The 23,744-nt window shown below is 39.1% G+C and overlaps 1 protein-coding gene across 3 annotated transcripts; it reads right to left on the bottom strand.

Moving 5' to 3' along the window:
- Positions 1 to 1,631: 1,631 nt before the first annotated feature.
- LOC144631095 (uncharacterized) lies at positions 1,632 to 23,631 on the bottom strand. 3 transcript variants are annotated; one of them, XM_078489473.1, is made up of 17 exons: positions 23,435 to 23,631; positions 23,271 to 23,328; positions 19,892 to 20,193; positions 19,054 to 19,230; positions 18,118 to 18,215; positions 17,535 to 17,640; positions 14,719 to 15,569; positions 13,706 to 13,995; positions 12,555 to 12,694; positions 11,649 to 11,679; positions 10,880 to 11,122; positions 10,022 to 10,135; positions 8,926 to 9,162; positions 7,304 to 7,466; positions 7,035 to 7,080; positions 5,675 to 5,851; positions 1,632 to 3,239 (listed from the first exon to the last, which is right to left on the bottom strand). In XM_078489473.1, the coding sequence occupies exons 1-17, from the start codon at positions 23,495 to 23,497 to the stop codon at positions 3,228 to 3,230; spliced, it is 3,108 nt and encodes a 1,035-aa protein (XP_078345599.1). In that variant the 5' UTR covers positions 23,498 to 23,631; the 3' UTR covers positions 1,632 to 3,227. The 3 variants fall into 3 exon arrangements, with proteins under 3 accessions (XP_078345599.1, XP_078345600.1, XP_078345601.1); XM_078489474.1 differs by having other exon boundaries at positions 11,649 to 11,681; positions 12,560 to 12,694; XM_078489475.1 differs by having other exon boundaries at positions 11,649 to 11,681; positions 12,563 to 12,694.
- Positions 23,632 to 23,744: the final 113 nt, after the last annotated feature.

Here is a 23,744-nt window from a genome sequence, read left to right as displayed (position 1 = left end):
TTCATGGAACTTATTTTTGACTTTTACTAACGGGAGAGGGGTAGTGTATTAAATTTACTTCCGGTTGCCTGGCGGGACTTCATTGCGTGTAACAGCGCACGTTAAAATGAACCTTGATTACGTGTCAGCACATGATAAAATGAACCCCCAGGTTGTCAACATTTCGACTTTTTGATACACGTTTCCCTTTTTAAAAGTTCCGAAATTGTGTTTTGATGTGAATTTATTTATTAAACTATAAAAGGATTTCGTTTCTTTTCACATTAGGGGGGAGGGGTAGCATGTAAAATTACTTCCGTTCTACAACTTCCGTCCACACATTTTTTGTCCACACATTTTTTGCCCACGCGCTGGACGACAACCGCTTCCGTCCACATCTGATCCACTATAATACTCATTCTTTTAGAAAGAGCTAAAAAATAGATATTTGATACTAATTTTGCCACGTGCGCAGATCGTGCATTTCTAAAAAGAGAGTTGACGTAATTTTATTTTTGGTTCATTGTGCACGAACAGAAATGCGTGCAGGGTCGCGTGCGGGTGAACATCAGCTGCGTCACGTCACCAGCTAAAACCAACTCTGCTTCAAACGTACCAAAAAATTCCATTGAATATTTTATTTTTTAGATCGCTCTTTATACTTTCTCTTGGACGTAGACAGATTGGGGTCAGGGTCGAAGACATGTTGAGGGGTCTTAGAAAAGAAAAAAATGAAAATTTACATTTGATAAATTTTTGTAATAACGACGCGTGCGGGTCGTGCATTACTACAATTAAGAGAGTTGACGTAGCTTTATCTTTGGTTCATTGTAGACAGTTCCGAAATTGTGATTTCATCTAAATTTATTTATTACCCTATACAAGGATTTCATTTCTTTTCACATTTGCATCTGAGCTTTATTGAAGTTATTTTTGACGTTACTAAGGGGGGAAGGGTAGCATGTAAAATTACTTCCGTTCTACAACTTCCGTCCACACAATTTTGGTACACGCACACGCATGCAAAACAACTTCCGTCAACATCTGTACGATTCTAATACCTCATTCTTGAGAATGAGCTAAAAATGATGTAAAATAATAGGCGTACGTGACACACAGACTAGAAACACCTTTTCGACACTTTTGTGCTATTAGCACAGTAAACGGAGGAAAATGGTTAGGCAGCTTGACAAAGTTTTGTTCCACGTTTTTATTCGTTTTTATGGCTTTGACCGTGCACAAAACACAATAGGTGTTTACTTCTGTCTGAGTAACTCACCGACAGAAACATTTCGGTTTCGTAATTCATGTATATTGACCGCAAAACAAAAGATTGTGAAGGGATTTGAACCTCCCAACATAAATCTCTGCATTTGAAATTTCCCGGGTTTCAAAACCATTCTCCGCTATAAACTATGTTGTTGCACGTATTTATTACAATTTATGAGAAATAAAGATACAATGAAAACATCCCTTTGATAATTGCTTTACTGGCTATCAAAAGAGTAACGGCCCCCCCAACATATTTGAACTTGAGTTACATTCAAGTTCCATTTCTTCTGAATTAAAATATAATCTGTGGTAGCTTACGTGAGTAGAACAGGACAATAAAAACACTTTGCTTGGTTATCAGGAAACACACTCGGACAAGGTCGCGTTACAAATTTATTTTTATTGCTATTATAAAACGCTGCTAACGAAACACCATAAACTAAAACAGAAAGAATACGTCACCCGAATAATATTATACAACCCGTTCTAAGAGTTTAAAAGCTTGGAAACATGTAAATGCAAATATAATAAGAAACTGACTTTTCCTTATAAAGTAAGAGCGGCATGTGATATCTATCTATCACATTTTAAAACCAAAGTAATTGTAAAGAAAAATTTGACGCAGAAGTAAAAATGGAAGAAAGCGCGGCAAAATATAATACGCAACCGGTGGTATGCGCAGAAAGCGCGCGAAAACTGGTTGCGCGTGGCAAAACGAAAAAAAATGACATTTTTGAGTGAACCACGTGCGTTTTCAATGAACATTGTATTGACAGGCCATTCATTTTCAAGTTTTATTAACTTAACAAACGACAAGGGATGCTGAAAAGTCACTAAAAAGCCTGCTGTTTACTTAAACGTTTCTCATTTTCTTCAGCGTGAATTAACAACTGTTCCGATAACGGAAACATATGTACGATTGATTAAAGAAACTAAACACCGTGTTTACCTCAGACCCATAAGTTTAAAAAGATACATTGTAAACAGTGATAGAAAACTTTTCTTTTAAAAAGAGTTACAAAGAGCTACCATTTTGGTTTCATTTTCAGTCAATAAATCTTAAATAAACAAACATGGTCAAATTTGCCTTATTCTGGGAAAGATTGAAAAGGAGTACAAACAACGAATTTAAAAATTTAATTGGCGAATGTGTTACGGCGCGTTCCTTTTGGAATGATCCGGATCAGCAGAGCTGCCACTCAAGAAAAATTTGAAGCAGAAGTGGAAACGGGGAAAAGAGCGGGGAAAATATAATGCGCAACCGGTGGTAAGCGCAGAAAGCGCGGGGAAATAAAATATGGTGGTATGCGCAGAAGGCGCGGGAAAATAAAATACACAACCGGTGGTACGCGCAGAAAGCGGCGAAAACAAACAAACAACGGGGTCAAGCGCGGGAAAACTGGTTGCGCGTGGCCAACCGCGCATCAGGACCAATGATTTAAGATAACTCGGATCATCGCGCATCAAAGGAACCGATGAATCTCTGCCCAGAGCGGATGCAGCAGCATCACTGATCCTGATCCGGATCATTCTAAAGGAACGCACCCTTTGAAACTCGCCATGCGTACGTTGCTTCTTTAAAATGGATTTGTGACAAGCGACATTGCTATTGCCAATTTCTGGCAAGATCCTGTCAACTGCGACAGGCGAACAGCAAAAACCAAACAAGAGACTTGCTCATAAAATTACACGTGGTGACTTAACACCGCCCTATACTCCAAGCCCTTAAATAATTTTCCGTAAAATGCTTTTAGCATTTTTTCGGTCTCTTCAAGAATAATAAGGGTATCTTTCATGTGGATACACGTGTACTGATCCTGCGTCTTGCGAACGAACATTTCCTTGACTTTACCAAGTTCCTTCCTTGTCTGAGAACATTCGAGCTGGTCACATGTTCTTTATTTACGCCATTCTTCCGCACTCGACTCAGAGCTGTATCCATTTTGTCATTGTCGACAAGGCGTGTTTCATAAAATTCACGTTCTTTCCTGAGGAACACAAAGATGAAAAAGAAGGTAAGGTACAGTTTGTACTCTGAGCTAAGTGAACTGCATGAAGTGACTAGAAGCATTGCTACTCCCCCAACCTCGTTCCCAGGGAGAGAGACCCTGGGAACGAGGTTGGCTACTCCCCCTGCATCGGGTGCGAAAATGAACTGTGTCACGACTGAGTTTAGTCTGTTTTGATAAACGTTTCACCAAATACTCGCTATGAAACTTAATGTTAGAGAAGAAATTACTTCTATGGATGTAAATGACAATACCATAGCTGCATTGCAAACAAATATGTCTCCCGGTCCTTCCTGGGTCGCTACGGAAACCATGAAGGTCTCCCTGAAGCAACCCAAAAATGTGCTGGCTTATGGTGACACCCATGAAGAGGCTTATCACCCACTAGCGGATGAAAGAAAAATACAGAAATGGAGGCAAGGCTTTTTAAGACGGAATCCATCAGGAAATTAAGTAATATTAATTTTAATTGGACAAAAATCGAGAACCAGAATAATTTAAATCCTATGGCGTTATTTTCTACCCTTTTTAAAAGCTCAAGATGTAAGTAATTATCCGTGATAACACCAACAATTATTTCTTATCAGAGCCTGAGAAAATGAATTTCAAAGTTCTCAGGAACCATGTAAACTATAGGTAAAATCTCACGTGTAGCAATTTAGTAAAATCGCCTTTTAAGCGATTCAGTGGAATTCAGTAGAACTTCGAAATTTGTTTTCGATGTTTGGTGCAATTAGAAATGATTTCTTGTGAAAAGGCATTTGAAACAGTAACACAAAAGTTTGCAAAAAGATGTAAATAATTTTGATACATAATTTAAATTTGTCCAATTAATACTCGAAGTCCTGGCCGTGTACAGGCCCGCAAATGATCCCGGCCCGAAAATGATCCCGGGACCGCAAGTGATCCCAAATTGGACCGCAAATGATCCCAGTACCGGAAATGATTCGTGTAAATGATACAACGGAATACTTGGAATGGCATGGACTTTATGAATAGTCTATGGATGTATTTTTATAAAAGACAGAAAATAACGCACGAAATAACAAAATTAACATGCGACTATCTAACGCACCGAAAAAACATGAATCTTCGAAGACGCCTCCGCTGTCTAACTAGTCTTAGAATTTTTTTCCTGTACAATGCTGCCTAGGTAGACACAAGCCTCCTTTTTCTTGGAAGCGCACAAAATGTCTATGTGCGAATTTTGGAGATTATGACAGATTTGTAGCTTATTTTGCAAATATTAAATGAAATACAGTAAACGGTTACAGCGTCTCTGGGTAGATTTATTAGCATACCGCACGCGTAGAGCTGTCAACTTTTGCACGTGCAAATTTCTTACTGTCAATTAATCTGTACTGAAAGCTATGCGAAAATGAAGTCAGTTTTTTAGAGAATTTTCAGTTGCCTTTAAGCTCTAGAACGTTCTGAAAATCCTGTGTCAGAATTTATTTCAGTGACTTGATAAAGACATTCAAAGAAAAAAATAAACCACAGATTTCGAAAGAGAGTAGCTCGATAACAAGAGTCGGAGATCGATATGATAGAAATCAGCAACGAAAGTCGACTTTCTTCCAGACTTTTCGTCTAGACATTAGCGACCTTCAGATTTGACTACGAGTACGAGATCGAGTACGCGTACGACTTTGGAATGTCGACAGAATTATATCCCCAAACTTTAACTCTTCCCTGTTGCTGACTAACACATAAATAAACGTTAGGGATAAGATTGGTGTGATAACTGATAAGTGATTATAGGAAGCACACGAATTTTGTTTGAAAACTCGTACTCGTACTCAAACTCGTACTTTTAGTCCAATCTGAAGGTAGCTGATATTTCTAATGTCGCTATGAACGCTGCGTAACAGCGTGTGAATGAATGGCTATCAGCTAAAAGCATTTCGCCGTAAATAAATCATCCCTTGATTGGAGAGAGTTCATATTTCTGTTGGTTGGATTGTTAAACTTTATGCCACGTTTTAGGTTACTAATCGGTGCATATTTATCAGCTATATTGATTGTGATAAATTTACTTTAGTAAATCGTTCAAATACGGTACATTCTCTCGCGTTAATTGTTTTTCTAATTGTTGTATTATTAATAAAGAAATGGATTAAATAAATTTAAATCCCCTGTCGAAATTCTTTAGTCCACGCATATCCATCTTTTACGGTTAGGAGACTGTTTCCGGTCTGAGGATCATTTGCGGTTAAATTTGGGGATCATTTCTAGTCCTGGGATCATTTGCGGTCCAATTTGAGGATCATTTGCGGTCCTGGGATCATTTGCGGTCCAATTTGAGGATCATTTGCAGTCCCGGGATCATTTGCGGGTCGGGATCATTTGCGGGCCTGTACAGCCGTCTTAACGCCCGTTGTTCCATCTGAGACGTAACGGTTTAAGTGACACACCTGTGGTGGTTTGATGGGTATGGCAGCAGTTGGTCGGCGTCTAGTCTGTGGTTGTTGTGATGGTTCAACTTGAGGCTGTTGTGACTGTTGTTGCTGCTGCTGTTGCTGCTGTTGTTGCATCATGGCCGCTTGTGGAGGATAAAATGTACCTCCTCCCTGCATTGGCAGCCCGTACATCTATGGACAGAGACAGAGTGTGTTACAGGGAGGAAAAGGAAAATTCTAAAGTCAGAAGAAAGCGGCAGGGAAGCACCTTTACTAGAAAGATTAACGATCTTTACACATGCAAGATGTATTTAAAAAAATCTCGATGATTTGGTAAGTGCAGAATGCAATATGGAACAATTGAAAGTATGATGTTTTATATATGTTCGTGTTTATTTGCTTTATTTTACTTTCGGAAAAAACTGTTCACAGGCTACTTTCCCAGGTGTTCCTTACGCTAATCTTTGCAACCGTAACACGACACTTTTGTTCGTTTGTAACAAAATACTTTTGTCTTCCTTGAAAATGCGATAACATGAAACTTTTGTTTTTTGTTTGTTTTACGGCGGCATCGATGACATTTGTTTAATTTAATTAAGTTACGGTTTAGACTGCACGAAAGACGATTCTCAAAAACTAAAGAAACAAATCTAATCAAAAAACATATTTTTCGACAGGTTTTTTAAAACGCAGTACAGCTAGGATATTTGTTTCCTGGTTGTCAGGTGTTCACGCCGAAAATCCCGGTGCAAGTTTTTGCATACCTAATTACGAAAGCGCTGTGAAAGTCTCAAAATCTAATTTAATTAATTTGCGGTTTTTACTTGGCGCCAAGAAGTCTGCAGCCTACCGCAAACACGCAGTACAAGCGATGTTCATGATAGTTCCAGAAAACAACGTAGACTAATCTGCGCATGCGTTTGGTGTAAATTACGTTGAGTAGTACCACAAGGAGAGCAAAGGTTTTACTGAAACAAATATATACCTTGGAGATCCTCATATAAAAGTAACGTAGATGTGCTTCACGTTTTACTTGGGGGGTATGGTCAGGTGCTCCCACCCCAACCCCCTCCACAGGAATAATTAATTAATTGATATTAATTAATTAATTGACTATTAAAGTTTACACGTTAGCGCACTAGCGGGTTAGTGGACGACAGCCCCAACAAACCATCACAATAGTGCATTCTGCACTAAAAAGGTAAGACTATATAAACCAAGTGAGAGTAAAGAGTCGTGAGAGCCAAAAGTACAAGAGAAAAATCTTGGTCAGGGCTCAAACTCTAACTCGATCCTGGGTTCAATTTCTCATTACTGTATTTAAGGCAAATAAGGGAACACAGTTATGAGAATTTAGCTGTTGATCATAACCTACCTGTTGTCCAAGGAAAGGATTCATTCCCACATTCATCATTGGATATCTGCCAAAAAAAACAGTAAGAAATATCATGTTTTCTGTGACAAACACACTTAAAGTACAAGTAACTTAGTGTGTGTCAGTAGGCAAGCCTAGAGTGCAAGTGCAAGTGTGTGTAAGCAAGCAAACAAGTGAACTCATGAACAAGCGAGTACAGGTAAGTGAGCACGCTAGTAAGTGAGTCGGTGTGAGTCAGTCAATGACAATTAATTACAATGTCAACTCACTGTGAATTGTTGTACATCATGGGCTGGCCTGTGAAGGACTGGACTCCAGTGTAGCTAGGGTGTTGTACATTCATGCCAGGTACGAATCCTGCTGATGACTGTGGGCTCACCCCAGATGCTAAGATGTTCGGTTGAGGGACGGGACCCATCGGACCTTGCACACCTAAACAAACAACACATTCACGAGTTAAGGTCATTGCCCCGAAGTAGAACTGAACAGAGATTTTCAACCAAACTTTGCCTTTTGGTTGATCACCTTAAAGAGACTTAAATTTTGAAATAAAAAAGTGGGGTTCCCATTTTCGTTTAGGAGCAGGGAGACCTTGTATATACCGCATAATTCCTTAATAATTCCCTTGCGAGTACTGGCAAAGTACACATTTCCAGTGATAATTTATTTTTCAAATATAAGTTGATACGTTTTCGTTTCACAGACAGAACTTGATCGCTACACCCAAAATCTGAGAAAAAATTGATAGGTCACCATACTCGTTTTCGAGAAAGAGACAATTTATTTTTCTTGCGGACTAAGCCGCATAGAAAAAAGCCGCCATTAATTTTGTTTACGTGCGCGCACTAATTACGCGTAAAATTCTGCGCATTAAGGATGCGCAATGCAATACAGGGCTATGACCTTAAGTGCGTGTCACTCGTGTCAGAGTTTGTGTTTACATTTATCGTATTTGACCAGTGTTTCTTCTTTCGTTGTTTTCATCGCTAAATTTCTTTGATGGGTACAATTATTACCCTTGATAATGTTCGAACTTATTTTGTGCTCGTTTATTTGTGAAAATAACCTGTACTTGTAACGAAAGTGGAAACGACTTAGACCCTGCAACGCTCATCCGCCATCTTGGAACTTTCAAGTAAGCTAGTTTTTATTTGTGAATTTGAATTAGCCTCACAAAAAGTGCTGGGCTTTCTATTTTTTCCCTGCTGATTTTTAAGGGGGATGGTAAGCGGTGTCAGTAGGGCGTCAGCGTTTTGTCGAAGCCCCAATATGGCGGCTCTATACTGGGCTCTGAAACTTTGTGCAAAACGTTTCGGCGAATATCTGAGGTTCGAGATAACGTACAGACTCAAAAATTGACTTTTTTATTTATCTCCCCTATAGTATCCCACTTTCTTGACTTGATTCAGTGAATGGTTTTTACCTCATGGTAATGAGGTTTAGTTAGCATTCTCGAAGTCATGTGTTTCACTCACTCGAACACTCACTCACTCTCTTCATTCTGATAATAAACCGCAATAAATTAATGCGAATTTTATCCGCTGCTCAAAAATAACGTTATATACTTGCTGACAGAAAAGTTAACATATTTACAAAACAGATTAACTTAATGCTAAAAAGGATCAAAGGTTACACTTAAATATTTTGGTGGTGAAAAAAATAGAATTCGCACTACAAAGCTTGAGAGCATGAACCATCAATGACGCAACTCCCATGGAAAAATAAAACATTCAAAGGCAAGTGAAGTGAGATTGCGTTACATTGTTGGTCGCTTATTTGGAAAAAAAATGCGAAGGTCGGCACTTCACCACATTACCATAAGGTTGCTCGAAGAGCCTTTGATTCGATTTATATTTTTATTGCATTACAGTGAAAATGATGTAGATCTTACCTTGTTGAGCTTGCATCTGTAAATGTGCAGCTAAAGCCTGTTGTTGCTGAGGGCTCATTCCTGGCTGAGGAACTCTCTGAGGTGGCATTCCCTCTTGGCCCATGTTTTGTTGAGCTGCTACAGCTGATTGAAGGGCTGCAAGCTGTTGATGCATCATGGTCTCATGCTGGAGAGCCCCCATTGGTTGAGGACCTGGTGCTGTCATTGGCATCCCAGCAGGCATTTCAGGCTGGTCACCTGTGAACAAAATAAACATGAAAATTAAGGCAGCAATTAGGGCAATTTAGGCAGTGTGGCCGGCACTGGACTTGTAATCAGTAGTCCAGAATAGACCATATTTGTATTCTCAGTATTGGACTGGAACTAGCTTGCAATGGAGGCTAATGCGGGTAAACTTTTCAAATGCAAATCACATGAAGCTCTTTTCAATGATATTCCCCATTCTCGTCCCCTTTCGTTTCTCTTAGCCGGCTTGGCACGAGAAAACGGAGGGCTCTGGGGACATAGGATTTTTGAATTAATTCAAATTTTTTTGATTGGCTGTTTGGAACAAAGAATTCCTAAACGGAAGTCGAAAACCAAACGACTCTCTCATACATTCTTTTGAAACGTCATGACTGCATACATGAAGACCGGAAGTCCTAGAATCTAGGACTGGAAATTCTGTGTCCCCAGAGCCCTTCGTTTCCTCGTGCCAAGGCCAAGCCGGCTAAGAGAAACGAAAGGGCTATGGGGACGAGAATGGATATTCCACCACATCAGCCTCCATTGCAAGCTAGGTCCAGTCCAATACCGAGAATACGAATATGGTCTATTCAACTCCCTTATGCTTTGTAAATAGCCAACTGGTCAGCCTCCTGCTAGTTGGGATTTAACAAGTTCGTGTTTGATTTACAACATTTTGTTCATTTATTTACAGTGTCCTCAACTGCACAGCAGTGCTAAATACATTGACAATTAAAGTGACACTTAAAATAAAGTGATTTATTTATTTTATTTTATGATGTTATCAGTATTATCTTTGTACAGGTACGTTGATCTCCAAGAAGGTACAAAATGGGGGAAATCAGTGACAACGCAATGTTATTATTCTTACCAGGAGCTACTGCCATTTCTTGTCGCAGAATGACGTCAGGTTGTTGCTGAATAACTGGCATAGAGACAGATTGCGCGGGTGGAGTCCCTGCAGGGACATACAGACCCTGATAGGCTGGAAAAGACAAAGCAGGCATTCCTTAGTTTTCTGAGATGAAGGTAACAATGTTACCCATATCAGCCTATCACACTGTGTGCTTTGAAGTCTAACGTTTTCCAAGAGAAGGAAATTCCTTGCATGTCAAGACCGCACGAAAGTACACACTCCTCTATAGCGATTGAATGGTCACAGGCTGGGATTTTATCCATCCACTTCAAGTTAGAACCACCTTGTACAGCTAAATAAACAGTACCATATGAAAGTACTGTTCAATAGCTTTCATTTAAATGGTCTTACACTAGGGTTTCATCCACAGACTAAATCTTAGAACCACCTTGTACAGCTAAATAGACAGTACCACATGAAAGTACTGCTCAATAGCTTTCATTTGAAGGGTCACACACTAGGGTTTCATCCACAGACTTACAAGTTAGGACCACCTTGTGCAGCATAATAAACAGTACCATATGAAAGAACTGCTCATTAGCTTTCATTTGAATGGTCACACACTAGGGTTTCATCCACAGACTTAAAAGTTAGAACCACCTTGTACAGCATAATAAACAGAACCACATGAGAGTACTGCTCAGTAGCTTTCATTTTAATGGTCTTAACCAAGGGTTTCATACACAGACTAAAATCTTAGAACCACCTTGTACAGCATACCGGTAATAAACAGTACCTCATCAAAATACTGCTCAAAGGCTCTCATTTGAATAGTCGCACGCTAGACTTTAAAAGTTAGACCATGTCACTCACCCATTTGTTCGTAGTAAGCTTGGTCTGGGTACATTGCCCCCATCTGCGGCATCATGGTCTGTTGCACTGGGAGTGGCATCTGCTGAGTTTGTCGCTGTCTCTGTGAGGAATAACGTTTAGGTTTTGCAGCAGGGGCAGCCTGTGATTGCGCTGCATTCTGTGATGCGCCAGTGCCTTTTTTGGGTGAGGACTGTTTTGATTTCTTGATGTCCTGTTTCTTGGTTGTCTTTTTCTGCTTTCCAGCTAAAATGGCAGCAAAACAGAAGAATTTAACAAAAAAACTTTCAAAATTACAGGGGTTACACGAAATGGGTTATTTAATAGATAATTACTGAGGCTCACAGTGGCCAAAGCTGCCTGCAATATACCCAATAATGTTGTGAGCCAAAGTAATTATCTATTATAACTATTGACCCTCCTAAAACCCTATTTTTCTCTCTCTGCATTACATCGATGATTTCAGTCGCTGCCACACTGATGTTCTGGTTCATGACTGCAATCTTTAATATATTGCTGAGAGAAAACAATAGGATTTTAGGATTGTCAGAAATTATTTTGGCTACTTGTCTGCCTGTCAGTTGGCTGGAGAGTCAGTCAGTCAGCCAGACAGTCAGTTAGTCAGTCTGTCAGACAGTCAGTAAATAAGTCAGTCAGTCTGTCGGTAGTCAGTTGATAAGTCTATCAGTCAGTCAGTCAGTCAGACAGCTTAGTCACATTTTATTCATAAAAAAAATGATTTAAATTCAAAGATCAGGAAAGATCAACTTACTAGCTTGTTCAGGTGTTTCTTCTTCAACAACCTAAAGAGATATTCAAGGACAAAAATAAAATAATGTTCCTTTATTACAGTGATGGAAGGCATGGTGTCCTAATGGTTAGCGCACTGTATGTTGCAAACAAGTATGAAAAGTTTCTTGCACACCAGGAAAATTTACTTATCATGGATGATTGCCTGATGACCCTGCAGTTAATTATGCATGCTTCTTTAGGTTGTTGTAAATTCAAACGGTTTTTCAAGGTAGCTGGTATCGGTTTTCAGCATTTTAAAAGCTCTTATACTTTGATGGATCAGTACTACAAATCTTTATCAGTTGATGCTACAATAATGATATCAAATAAATGCGCAATGATTGGTGAATACGTTTTGGTAATTTTATTGACATCACTGGTTACCATAGCAACAGTGTAACCTGTTTAAAACACCTTGATTTTGGCTTTAACTGCTTATAACTCAAAAACGAGCAAAAATCATTGAACATTGATCAGCATGTTAAGATACCATAGTTATTCTGTTCTAAGGCGCACAGTTTTTTTTCGAGAAAAATCTGTTTTTCTGTGGGAGGTTAATGCCAAAATTGGGGTGCGTCTTATACTGTTGCTATGGTAACCAGTGACATCAATAAAAATTACCAAAACGTATTCACCAATCATTGGTCAGTTATTTGATACCATTATTGTAGCAGCAACTGATAAAAAATTGTAGTACTGACCCGTCAAAGTATAAGAGCTGAAAAGTGCTGAAAAGCAATACTAGCCACCTTAACTGACAAAGATGTCAGTCACATCAAAACATGTTTTACAAATTTTTTAAAACGAAACACATTGTGTTTATTTCTAGAAAACTTGCAAAAGTCAAAGAACTAATGTAAAACTATAATAAACACAATTATTTCACCTCCTCCTCCTCCTCCTCCTCTTCCTCCTCATCTTCATCTTCATAACCCTCTGCTTCCTCTTGCTGTTCATTTTCTAGCGCTTCTTCACCATCATCGTATTCATCTTCTACAAGCATATCTCCACCTGCTTCCTCAGCATCTGTAACAAAATACCACATCGACACAGTGAGTTAGACTAAGGGACTCAAATTTCACTTAACAAAAATACCAAAAAAGAAACAGTACGACATGAAAGTACTGCTCAATAGCGGTCACACACAAGGGTTTCATCCACAGATGTAAAAGTTAGAACCACCTTGTACAGCATAATAAACAGTACCACATGAAAGTACTGCTTAATAGCTTTCATTTGAATGGTCACACACTAGGGTTTCATCCACAGACTTAAAAGTTAGAACCACCTTGTACAGCATAATTACCACATAAAAGTACTGTTCAATAGCTTTCATTTGAATGGTCACACACTAGGGTTTCATCCACAGACTTAAAAGTAAGAACCACCTTGTTCAACATGATAAACAGTACCACATGAAAGTACTGCTCAATAGCTTTCAATCGAATGATCACACACAAGGGTTTCATCCACAAACTTTAAAGTTACAACCACCTTCTCCAGCATAATAAACAGTACCACATGAAAGTACTGTTTGATAGCTTTCAATCGAATGATCACACACAAGGGCTTCATCCAAAGACTTTAAAGTTAAAACCACCCTCTCCAGCATAATAAACAGTACCACATGAAAGAACTGCTCAATAGCTTTCAATCGAATGATCACACACAAGGGCTTCATCCAAAGACTTTAAAGTTAGAACCACCTTGTACAGCATAAATAACAGTACCACATGAAAGTACTGCGCAATAGCTTTCATTTGAATGGCCACACACTAGAGTTTTATCCACAGACTTAAAAGTTAGAACCACTTTGTACAGCATAATAACCAGTACCACATGAAAGTACTGCTCAATAGCTTTCATTTGAATGGTCACACACTAGGGTTTCATCCACAGACTTAAAAGTAAGAACCACGTTGTACAGCATAATGAACAGTACCACATGAAAGGACTGCTCAATGGATGTGTAGTAAGTCTCAATTTCAGAAAAAAAACCTTCACTGTCTTTTGTTACTTTTCCAATTTTCCACTCACCTTCAAAGTGCTCTTCTTCTTTAGCCTGTTTCTTCTTCTCCAACGCTTCTTTCCTCCTGGCTTCTTCCCGTTCGCGAGTGAAATCTGCAGCATTCTTCCTAGGCTTCTTCAACTCCTGAGTCTGTCCTCTACCCCTACCCCTCCCTCGGAGTTTACTGTAACTGTGGGTGGTAGCACCAGGGGGTGGTTTTGCTTGCACATCTGATGTAGATGATGTCTCTTCATTGTGGAATTGGTTGTCATCCCTTTGATATTTTGATGGTCTTGTCTCTCTTGTATCACTTTTATTTCTACAATAATTATAAATACAAATTAATTAGTTAATTAATAAATACAAATTCCTTGTCATCATATCGAGAGGACATCGCACATTGATCCAAAACAAAAAAACACTGGGGAAAGTTTCAGTAGTGTAGCAGCTCTCGTAAGCTTGTAATACTACTACTGGTTCTCTAGTGTTGTTTGTTCTATTGGTCTCTTAAAGGATATTGAGCCATTCATGTAGGATCTTGCGACAGCTGTTATCTGACTCAAGCCTTAATGGATAACTTCCTTATAGGTTAAGTCTGCATTTGGGCCTAATGGCCCATCAGACTAGAGCTTGTCCTAATTTCTGTAGCATTAAGCAGCTAGGAGTAATTTTACTTCTTCCCAGATGGGATGCTAGTCCACTGCAGCATCACCCCAAGCAATGAATTTGCCTGTACCTATTTATACCTGCCTGGGTGGAGAGAGTCACTGTGAGAGTTAAGTGTCTTGTCCAAGAACACAACACAGTGACCCATTGCCAGACCTCGAACCCAGACTTCCTGATCTGGAGTCCAGCACACTATCCATTAGTTCACCATGCCTCTCACAACTTTGTACATATACATGCTTTAGAATCACAAATAAACTTACTATAAATTGTAGCCCATTTTTGTAAACCCAAACTCACGCATATACTATAATAAAACTAATTTTTGGCCCTTGCCACCAACAAGTTGAATTTATTTTATTTCACATACATGTACCTGTCTTTTTGTGGACTGCCAAATCCTCCACCTCGCCTATTTTGACTTTCTCTGTTGTCCTCATTCCGTCTCCTATCTTGCCTTTGATCTCTACTTCTCTCACCAAATCTTCTGCCTCGTCGATCCTCAGAATTGTATCTTCCTTCAGTCCTTCTTTCTTCATCTTCTCTTCTCCTAGGTGGTCTCTGCTCTCTATTTCTTTCAAAATCATTCCTTGCACCGTGGTCACGATCAGACCTTCTATCATAATCACCTCTTCTATTGTCTTCGTATTCTCCTGCTCCATCATTCTCACCCCTTCTTCTATTGCGATCGCGCCTTCTATTGTCCTCATATCCTCTGTCATCCTCACCCCTTTTTCTATCACGATCACGCCTTCTATCGCCATCATATTCCCTGTCATTGTAATCTCTTCTTTGCCGACGATTTCTCTCATTCCGTCTTTGCACTCCTTCGTCAAGCTCCTCTTCTTCATCGCCCCAGTTTCTTCTCTGATTCGATCTTCTGCCCCTTTCCCTCTCACCATCATCTTCGTCTCTATTCTGCCGCCTTGTATCCCTGTCTTGCCTTCCAAATCCCCCTCTTCCCCTTTCTTCCTCAGAGCCTTCAGACGTCTGCCTCCTTCTTCTCCGCCGATCTTCAGGCCTGTCATTTTGTTGTCTTTGCTCTGGAGCTTTGTTTTCTTTATTTCTTTCATTTTCTTGGAATTCTTCGTCATCCATTCTCATTCTGTTTTCTGTACGTCCTCCTCCCCTGCCTCCTCGTCTTCCTCCGCCTCTAACAAATTCCTGTAGCTCATATCTTCTTCTGCCAGGACGACCACCTCTCCTCTCAAGCATTTGTTTAGTTTCCTGTGAATATACAATTCTAATTAGATGAAGTTTCACAGGATTGAAAATCTATAGTAAAACCTATCATTTCCTTGTTTTGGGTTTCATATTGTCATGTTTAGAGAGTTTTACTATGTGGCATTCTTGTATCCACGATCTTAAAATCGTGGGCCACAGCAGCAGCTGTGGCCAAGAATAGGGACAGATGGTGAGCATTGATGTCCGGCCCTATCCCCCACCTGGGGGCAAGGAACTAAGAGATTCTTGTATCTGCCCAAAAATTAACAAAGAAACCCAATGATCTTTAAAATGCAAATTTCCATCTGAAAATAAGCCCCCTTCCCTTTCCTTTTACAGTAATTCAAGGGCACTTGACATCTGAGTGAGAGATTTTCAGAATGCATTCGTCTGGATTTCACTGCATGGCAACATTTCTATAAACCCATCACTACTCAAAGGAAAAACATGCCATGGTACCAAGTGTGAGAAATACATGTAAGCCCAGTTTTTGTTTCGCATCTGATTGGTGGATAAAACAGCACATTTCCTTTGGTTGGTTAGAACACAAAACATTGAAAAAGTGTCAAACAACATGGTGCTTGAACACTTAAGATGGTTTCCGCTCAATTTTCGAGCAATACAGGCAAAAATAAAGTTACCAAAAAGACCTCTTAGTATGGCAACAGTTTTAGTACAGCTAACAAAAACTTGCCAAAAATTTAGCACTCAAGCTGACCCCACGAGAGAAAAATGGATTTGAAGTTGTCTTTATTTCAGTTAAAACGGACGTTTTGCGCCAGTTCAAAACAAAATGGCGCGCGTTTTATACATTTTTTGAGGTTTGACTTTAATTTTCTCGAGAATGCTTTAGAATTTGATTACGGGGTCACTAAAGACAAATGAATTTCGATGAGATCTTTTAAATAATATACAAAATGTTGCCGTACAATGAGTGGATTTTTGGTACTTAATTTTCGCACTCATTGCTCGAACTTTCAGCGGAATCCGTCTTAAACTCTGAAGCAGTGCCTATTCAAAGAGGCCTTATGCCAGAACTTGATGACATGGAAGAGACAGTAATGTTGTTATCGTCTCTGGATTACAAAAAGTTAAATACTGATATGTTTATTCAAGGAGGGGAATTCTGGGAGTATATTGGCCTGAGATGATCACCAACAAAGGTTTATTGATAACAACTGGATTGGTCATACACTGAGGCAGGGTGAGAGGAACATAGTATCCCATGCGATGGATTGAAGTCCAGAAGGCACACAGTAATGTAGAAAAGCAAGAACTACATGACGCAGAAGCACCCAGAAAGACCTGATAGAAATCAACATGACTTGGTTTGAAGCCAAAAAGTGGCTCAAGACTGCAAAAATGGAAATCAATAGTGGATGACCTATGACCCCCATGAGACAAAGAGGACTAGATGATGATGATGATGATGATGATGAGCATGATGACGTTGATGATGATGATGATGTTTTATCCAAAAAAATAAAAGTTCTTATTAAAGGCTGCAAACAATTACAGTATTATTTCTGTATGCCTTTGGCACACTTATTGCTATACAGTAAAAAGCCGCATATAAGAACACCTATTTTGGCGGTTCAGGCTGATTTGGTTCTTATATAAAGGGTTATAATCTGCAAAATCAGCCTGTAAGTGTTCTTAAGTGTTCTTAAAAAAAGTTTCTTAAAATAAGGAACATACTAGGCTACCAATAGATGAAATCAATATATACATGTATGCACACAATTGTATTTTAATTTTAATAAAATTGATAAATCAAGGCAATACTGTACTGTAATTGGGGTGGAACTATTATGTGTGCAATGAAAAGTAGTAACTTTCATTTTTCAGGCTGAATGTGTTCTTATATAAATGGTACTTTATTTCCTAAAATCAGGCCTGGGTGTTCTTAATCCACTTGTTCTTATATGCGGGTTTTTACTGTACTCAGTTTCACTTTTGTCCTCACACCTCTAGCTCTTCTTTGGTTTTTGGCCCTTGTTCCTCTTCTCTGTACATATCATGCTCCCATCTGTCTGTTGTTTTGTCCCACAGCTTTCTAGTTGTTGGTGGCCTCCTAATCAAACCAAATTAATCAAAGTTGGATTAATTGAAATATCACATTAACCTCTTAAAGCTGTAGAAGAACTCAGAAACACTTGAAACCCAAGAAGGGGTATAGATGGACAAACTTGGTAAAAGGTTTAGTCTGCATACGAGCCTACTGGCCCATCAGTCCAGAGCTTAGCCGTGTTTTGGTGGCATAAAGCAACGAAGAGTATTTTCTACTTCCCACTGGATGGGATACTACTCTACAGTAGTCCAACACAGGGTTACCCCACATCATTTAAGTCGCAGGTACCCATTTACACACCTTGGGTTCAGAGAGGCACTATGGGAGTAAAGTGTCCTGCCCAAGAACACAACACAATGACCCCGGCCAGGGCTCGAGCCCAGACCACTAATCCAGAGTCCAGCACGCTAACCATTAAGCTGCCATGCCTCCAAAAAAAGGAATCATGGCATTTTTATTTTTGTATTGTTACTTGTGTACCTGTCCTCCTCTGGCATATCTGTCCACCTGTCATCATGTCCCCAAAATGTGTCTCTACGTGGAATAAACGCTGGGTTGTTCTTTTCATCCTCTGCCTCCTAAAAATCAATAAATAAATCAATACAGTATCTACCAAATGAATATCTTCCTCTCAAGTTTATACTTGTGCCACTTACCGTATGTACTCGAATAAGCGCCGCCCCCGAATAAGTGCCGCAGTCCCGATAGGGCGCCTATTTGAGGAATTCAGTATAACTAAAAATAGCATGACAAAGCAACTCTAGAACAGCCTTAGAAATTCCTTTTCATCAAAAGCGATGTTTCGCAGTTCAAAGTTATAATATTTTACCACTCGCCATTTTTTTCTTCTATCCAAAATTCTTATAATACATTGTTCTGTTAACATTGTGAAGGCCTTCAACTTTTTCAGGACAGCAAGTGCAACTACTCTCTTCCGTAACAGACGAATACTAACAATTAAAAGATCCTATTTTAAGTTAAGTTCATCTTTCATTTGTGGCATCAAATTGTTAAATTAGTGCCGCCCTTAAATAAGCGCCATCCTCGAATAAGCGCTGCACTTGAGGCGCGAAAAATTTAATAAGCAGTGCTCGAAATTAGAAAAAAATCCAGGTTGTCCTTATGGCAAATGCCGGACAACCTAACCCCTGAGTTTGGTTGCCCTGCTGAGGAATTGGTTGTCTGTATGTTCTCAGGCCGTGAGACGATGAAATTTATTTTACATTCACAGCGGTGTGAAACAGCTCATCCTAAACAAAACTGCAGAACTGCGTTTTTTTCTCGGGCAACCAGGCCTTAAATTTTCTAAAAAAACTGGTTGCCCGAACGCACTTTTAGTTGTCTCGGACGACCGGACAACCGCTAATTTCGAGCACTGAATAAGTGCTGCGGCGCTTATTCCAGTAAATACAGTACCTGACCATCTCCTTGTTCTCTTGTATCTACTTTTTTTTCTTCTTCTTCCCATTCATTTTCTTCTTTCTTGTTCTTTTCTTCTTCTCCTTCTTTATCAACCTCTTCTTCCTCTATTATAACTCCATCACTTTCTTGCTCATTTTCATCTTGCTCGTCTTCTTCTTCTTGCTCACTTTCCTGTTTTAATTGCATCAATAAGAAATAAATTAGGACAAACTGCACCAGGTGATTTAGTGGGAGAAAATATGCATCTCATCGCAGATCATATTGGAGTAGATTTTACAGGTATACATACATTGGTGGCTCTGGATTGTGTTCATGTACTGGGATTCATAATAAAATTATCAGGGTTCTGTTCTGTTGGAGGGGATGGATGGCAGGGAGGACTGTGTTAATGGTAAATAATGATATGATATAAAATGATATTTAACAGTTGAAATTCCATGAGCGTGCGTTGGATATGAAATAGGAAGATAGCCACGCGCCTCGTTGGATATACTGATCATGTATCCAATAATTTATTACGAGTGGAATAATGGTTTTAATAAAATCGCCCAAATAATTGCAATATTTGAGCTCCTCGGCTGTACTCGTTGACGCGTACACCAACCATATTTGTGGTCAGTGGTATATGAGCTCATATATTATTGTCTGTTAACCAATCAAAACTCAGGAATTGCAATATACCATTGATAGTTTTAAATAAGATATGATATGATTACTTTATTTTCACACAGTATTTCCATAAGCCTTTCTAAAAACTACTTTTAATTAAACCTAGTAGTACCTAACTACAAGTATAACAGAATAAAGTTTGAATGTCTTCAAAACAACTGACCTCTTTGTCACTAGCACTGTGATCTGTATGCGATCCTGACGAATCAGATTCTGACGTGTATCCTTCACTATCAGTCTCTGCGTCACTCTCCTCTTCACTCGCTTCTTCAGATCCAGATGCGTCCTTGACTTCATCGTCTTGTTCACTCACAGCAGCAGGCTCAACTACTTGAGGCTCGACTTCTGCTTTTGCATCCTCATTTTCATGTTGAGGCTGCGTATCATCTTCATTTTCATGTTCAGGTTGTACTTCATTGTCTGGCTGTTCTTCAATCAGCTGCTTTTCCTCAGGTATTTCATTCGCTGTGACAAAAATAAAAAAATAATAAAGTTGTTACCATTTGTTACAAGTACCAGCCCTCCAAGTTTATTTTTTTCCTTGGTGGTCATTTGGTCACTGACAGCTCAAGTTTGGTCGCTGGTGAAAAATTTTAGTCACTAAATTAAGCTCACGCTTTCAATCTTTCTTCTTAATTTAAGTCGCCAGGCTGGCGACTTCGGTTCCAATTTAGTTGTCAGCTTTAAAATTTTAGTCACAATGGCGACTAAAATGGTCTTAACTTGGAGGGTTGAGTACTAATTAAAATCAGTTTTGTAAATTCCAAGAAGCCAAATTAAGATACCAAGCCTAAGTATTGTGCCAACACAGCTATGATCTCTATCAGAGCATTAAGCCACAGAGACACTGAGGGTTTATTCCTTAAGAAAATATATGGTGTTGACTTCTTAATTTGTCGAAAAATAAATTACAGTAAAATCTCAATAACTTGAGCTTGCAATAAATTGAACCTTTTACGATTCCCATTGATTTTAGTTATGTCACTATTCCGCAGGATAAAAATATCCATATAATGGAACGCAATGGCACCCGTGACAATAACGAAGCACGCAAATAAACTATGGCGTAACAGAGGGGGACACAGCCGGTTAAAAGCGACTTGAGGTAATGTACAAAAAATACAAGCCTCACCTATTCCCCCTACTAACGTAGGGCAGAACAAGAGTATTGGCAGAGCCTTTCTTATCTCCCCCAGCACCACACGGGCTGGATCGGACAAGATTAAGGCAAGGCAATGAGATGGCAAGACACAAGCAATGCCAAAAGCTTGGGGGAAGTCGCTACGCAGACTTAACCGAACCACAAAGAGTGACCCCAGTTTATTGACATATAAAATATAAACCGCATAACACAAGCCTTCCCTACTGGGAGGGAGGTTGGGTAAAAAACTTAATTGTTACAAATGAACTGTTTCGTGCAAAAGCTGCCAGGACAATGGCCTGGGATATTGTTCCGCTGCTTTTATAGCAAGACAGTGTCTCAAAGTTCGACCAATAGGTAAGGTTGTACTATAAACTAAATAGACACAACGTGGCGAGCTACTCGCCATGAATAAAGCATACTTGTAAACGCAAAGACCAATCCAAGTTAAGCTAAGATATACTTCTAGACAACATAACCACGTAACAGCTCAAATATTAGACATGAAAGGCGTTTGTCCAAACTGCGTAAATAAGGGAACATTTATTTAAGAACAAGGCCTTGTATGTTGAACTATATACCGTTTGTTGTCTAGGCAAATATTGCTAGATTGCGTGACGAACTGAAAATAGGCTTCGACCGAACTGACGTCATGTTCCATTAACTGCGTTTTACCGCACGGTAAAAGCGTGAATAATTTTACCATTGATAACTTGAACCCCTGATAACTCAAACCTTTTTTTGGATTTCTTGAAGGTTCATGTTATCAGGATTCAAAAGTATTTGTTTTTATTAATATACTTCAAAAAGGCAAAGGACCAGTCAGTTTGTAAGTGGCACGTATGAACTTGTCCAACGTTTGGAACAAGAACAGACAGTTCACTCATTTCAGTGTGGAATGATGAAAATTTACACAGTTAAGTCATACAAGAGATTGGGCCATAATAAAGGATCAAGTCTGTTCCCACCCACCATTGTTCTGTTATTGCAAAATGGAAGCTCCCAGGATTTCAAATGATGGGGATGATCGAAGGATTGAAAATTTTCAATTCTAAAATATTTTTGGGTAGGAAAATTTGGTAAGTATATTTTGCGGTGGCTTGATTTAAGTTGGGATTTTTTTGGGTATTAAAAACAACCTAAAGGTTTGAGGCAGTGCCTTGGCTGGGTACAGTAGTTCTGCGAACAAAGAACCCCCCTGGGGCTACCAGTTAGCCTTAAAATTATTACAGTTGATTTCAGTTTACTTTGGCTGCCCGATTTGCGAAGTTCGTTGGGAAATTGGAAACTTTGTTACGAAGTTGCCAATTACGTTGCGAAGTTTGCGAATCAAATTGCGAGCTTCGATACAAAGTCTCCAACTTCGGCCCGACTGAACTTTCTAAGTTTAGTAGTTGAGAAGAAACAAGACATGTTGCTTGAAAGTCATGGCGATATCTGAACTCGCTGATTTTAGAACTGGTCAAGGAAAGTTGAAGTAGCTTGAAGTGTAAGACAATGTTTCGCATCAGCGATCACGCAAGTGATTTGCCGATAAATAAATTTTATGCATGCAGAAATTTGGTGAAATTTTAACTTTTTTGTATAAAAATACACATTTAATGATTTCTGTGAGGCATCATCATCAATTTCAAGTCTTCTGCATTTGTAAGCCGGATAAAACTGGATGGTTTACCCATATGTAAAAATGATTTTAATCGAAGCCGACGCGATGTGACAGGGAAGACTAATTTGTCAAGACAACATGTTTACGGCTCGCTGAACATAAAAGTTTTCGAACCTTTAAAATTTGTATTTTTGTGACATTTGTTTCCAACAGTTTAGCCTAGCAAAGCCCTTTTTGATAACATAATTACAGAAGGTTTTAATCAAATTTGGGCCGAAGTTGGGAACTTTGTATCGAAGTTCACAATTTGATTCCCAAACTTTGCAATGTAATTGGCAACTTCGTAACAAAGTTTTCCAACGAACTTCGCAAAGCAGGCGGCCAAAGTAAACTGAAATCAACTGTAATAATGGTGAAACAAAGTTCTTTTAGACCACTAGACTTGATCAATAGAATAACAGCTAGTACTCAACAACAGCACATTGCTGACTGCTAGATAAAGAAGTCTCCAATACTCTATTTATCAATATGGAAAATTACTGTCAGAAAGGTTTAGCCTTCACTGCTTGAAAAGTTCGTGCGTGATTCTCGTAAAAGGGATAGCCCTTTAAACACGCGTATCTGATTGTCATTTTTGGTTCTTGCTGTAAGTTCAGAAACAGCGGAAAACAGAACAAGAAAATGTCAAATACGGCTTAATAAAAATGATCGAACATTCTAGAAAGTTTAATTACGTAGCTTAAGTTCATTGTAGCTAATAGTATTAAAGTCTTAAATCAAACTATTTATTCTAACCTTCCAGAATTTCATTTTCCACTGCAGTCGAGAGAGAATCATGTTCCTGAGCTTCTACCTACAAACACGTAGTAATAATCACTGTTAAAAAAATCTTTAGCTTTCTCTCTTGCTTTGAATGAAGTCGAAAATAAACTTCCGCGCAGTAAAGAAAAATTACCAACCTTTTCGCCAACACGAGGTGTTGTTTGCAAATCGCTCGGTTCCAAAACCACAGAATCCGTCATGACTGGAAATAATCCGAATGAAAAGCTTTCTTTTACATGTATTACTACCCTGGGAAAAAGAAGAAGCAAGGTTTAACGCAGAAAAATGCTAGTTTTCTAAACAGCATGTTACAGCCGCCATCTTGAAAAATTGCATGCGCAGACAGGAAGTACGCATTATGCAAATCAAAAGACTGCTAACCCCGTTGTAATGCGGGCGCGGTACAGTCTTTTTTGTGAACCTACGTGGAAAATTCCTGGAAGAAAC

This window comes from Oculina patagonica, chromosome 11, assembly GCF_052425735.1.
Source record: "Oculina patagonica isolate OP01 chromosome 11, crgOcupat, whole genome shotgun sequence".
In the NCBI taxonomy this organism is placed as follows: Eukaryota; Metazoa; Cnidaria; class Anthozoa; order Scleractinia; family Oculinidae; genus Oculina; species Oculina patagonica.
The sequence above is the reverse complement of the archived record's forward strand: the minus strand, read 5'-3'. Positions and strand labels throughout refer to the sequence as shown.

Coding starts and splice junctions, on each gene's coding strand:
- LOC144631095 (XM_078489473.1), bottom strand. CDS start 23,497: ATGACGGATTCTGTGGTTTTGGAACCGAGCGATTTGCAAACAACACCT. Junction 20,194..23,270: donor GGAAAATGAAATTCTGGAAG/GTTAGAATAAAT, acceptor TTTTTGTCACAG/CGAATGAAATACCTGAGGAA. Junction 9,163..10,021: donor AGAAATGGCAGTAGCTCCTG/GTAAGAATAATA, acceptor TTTTGTTCACAG/GTGACCAGCCTGAAATGCCT.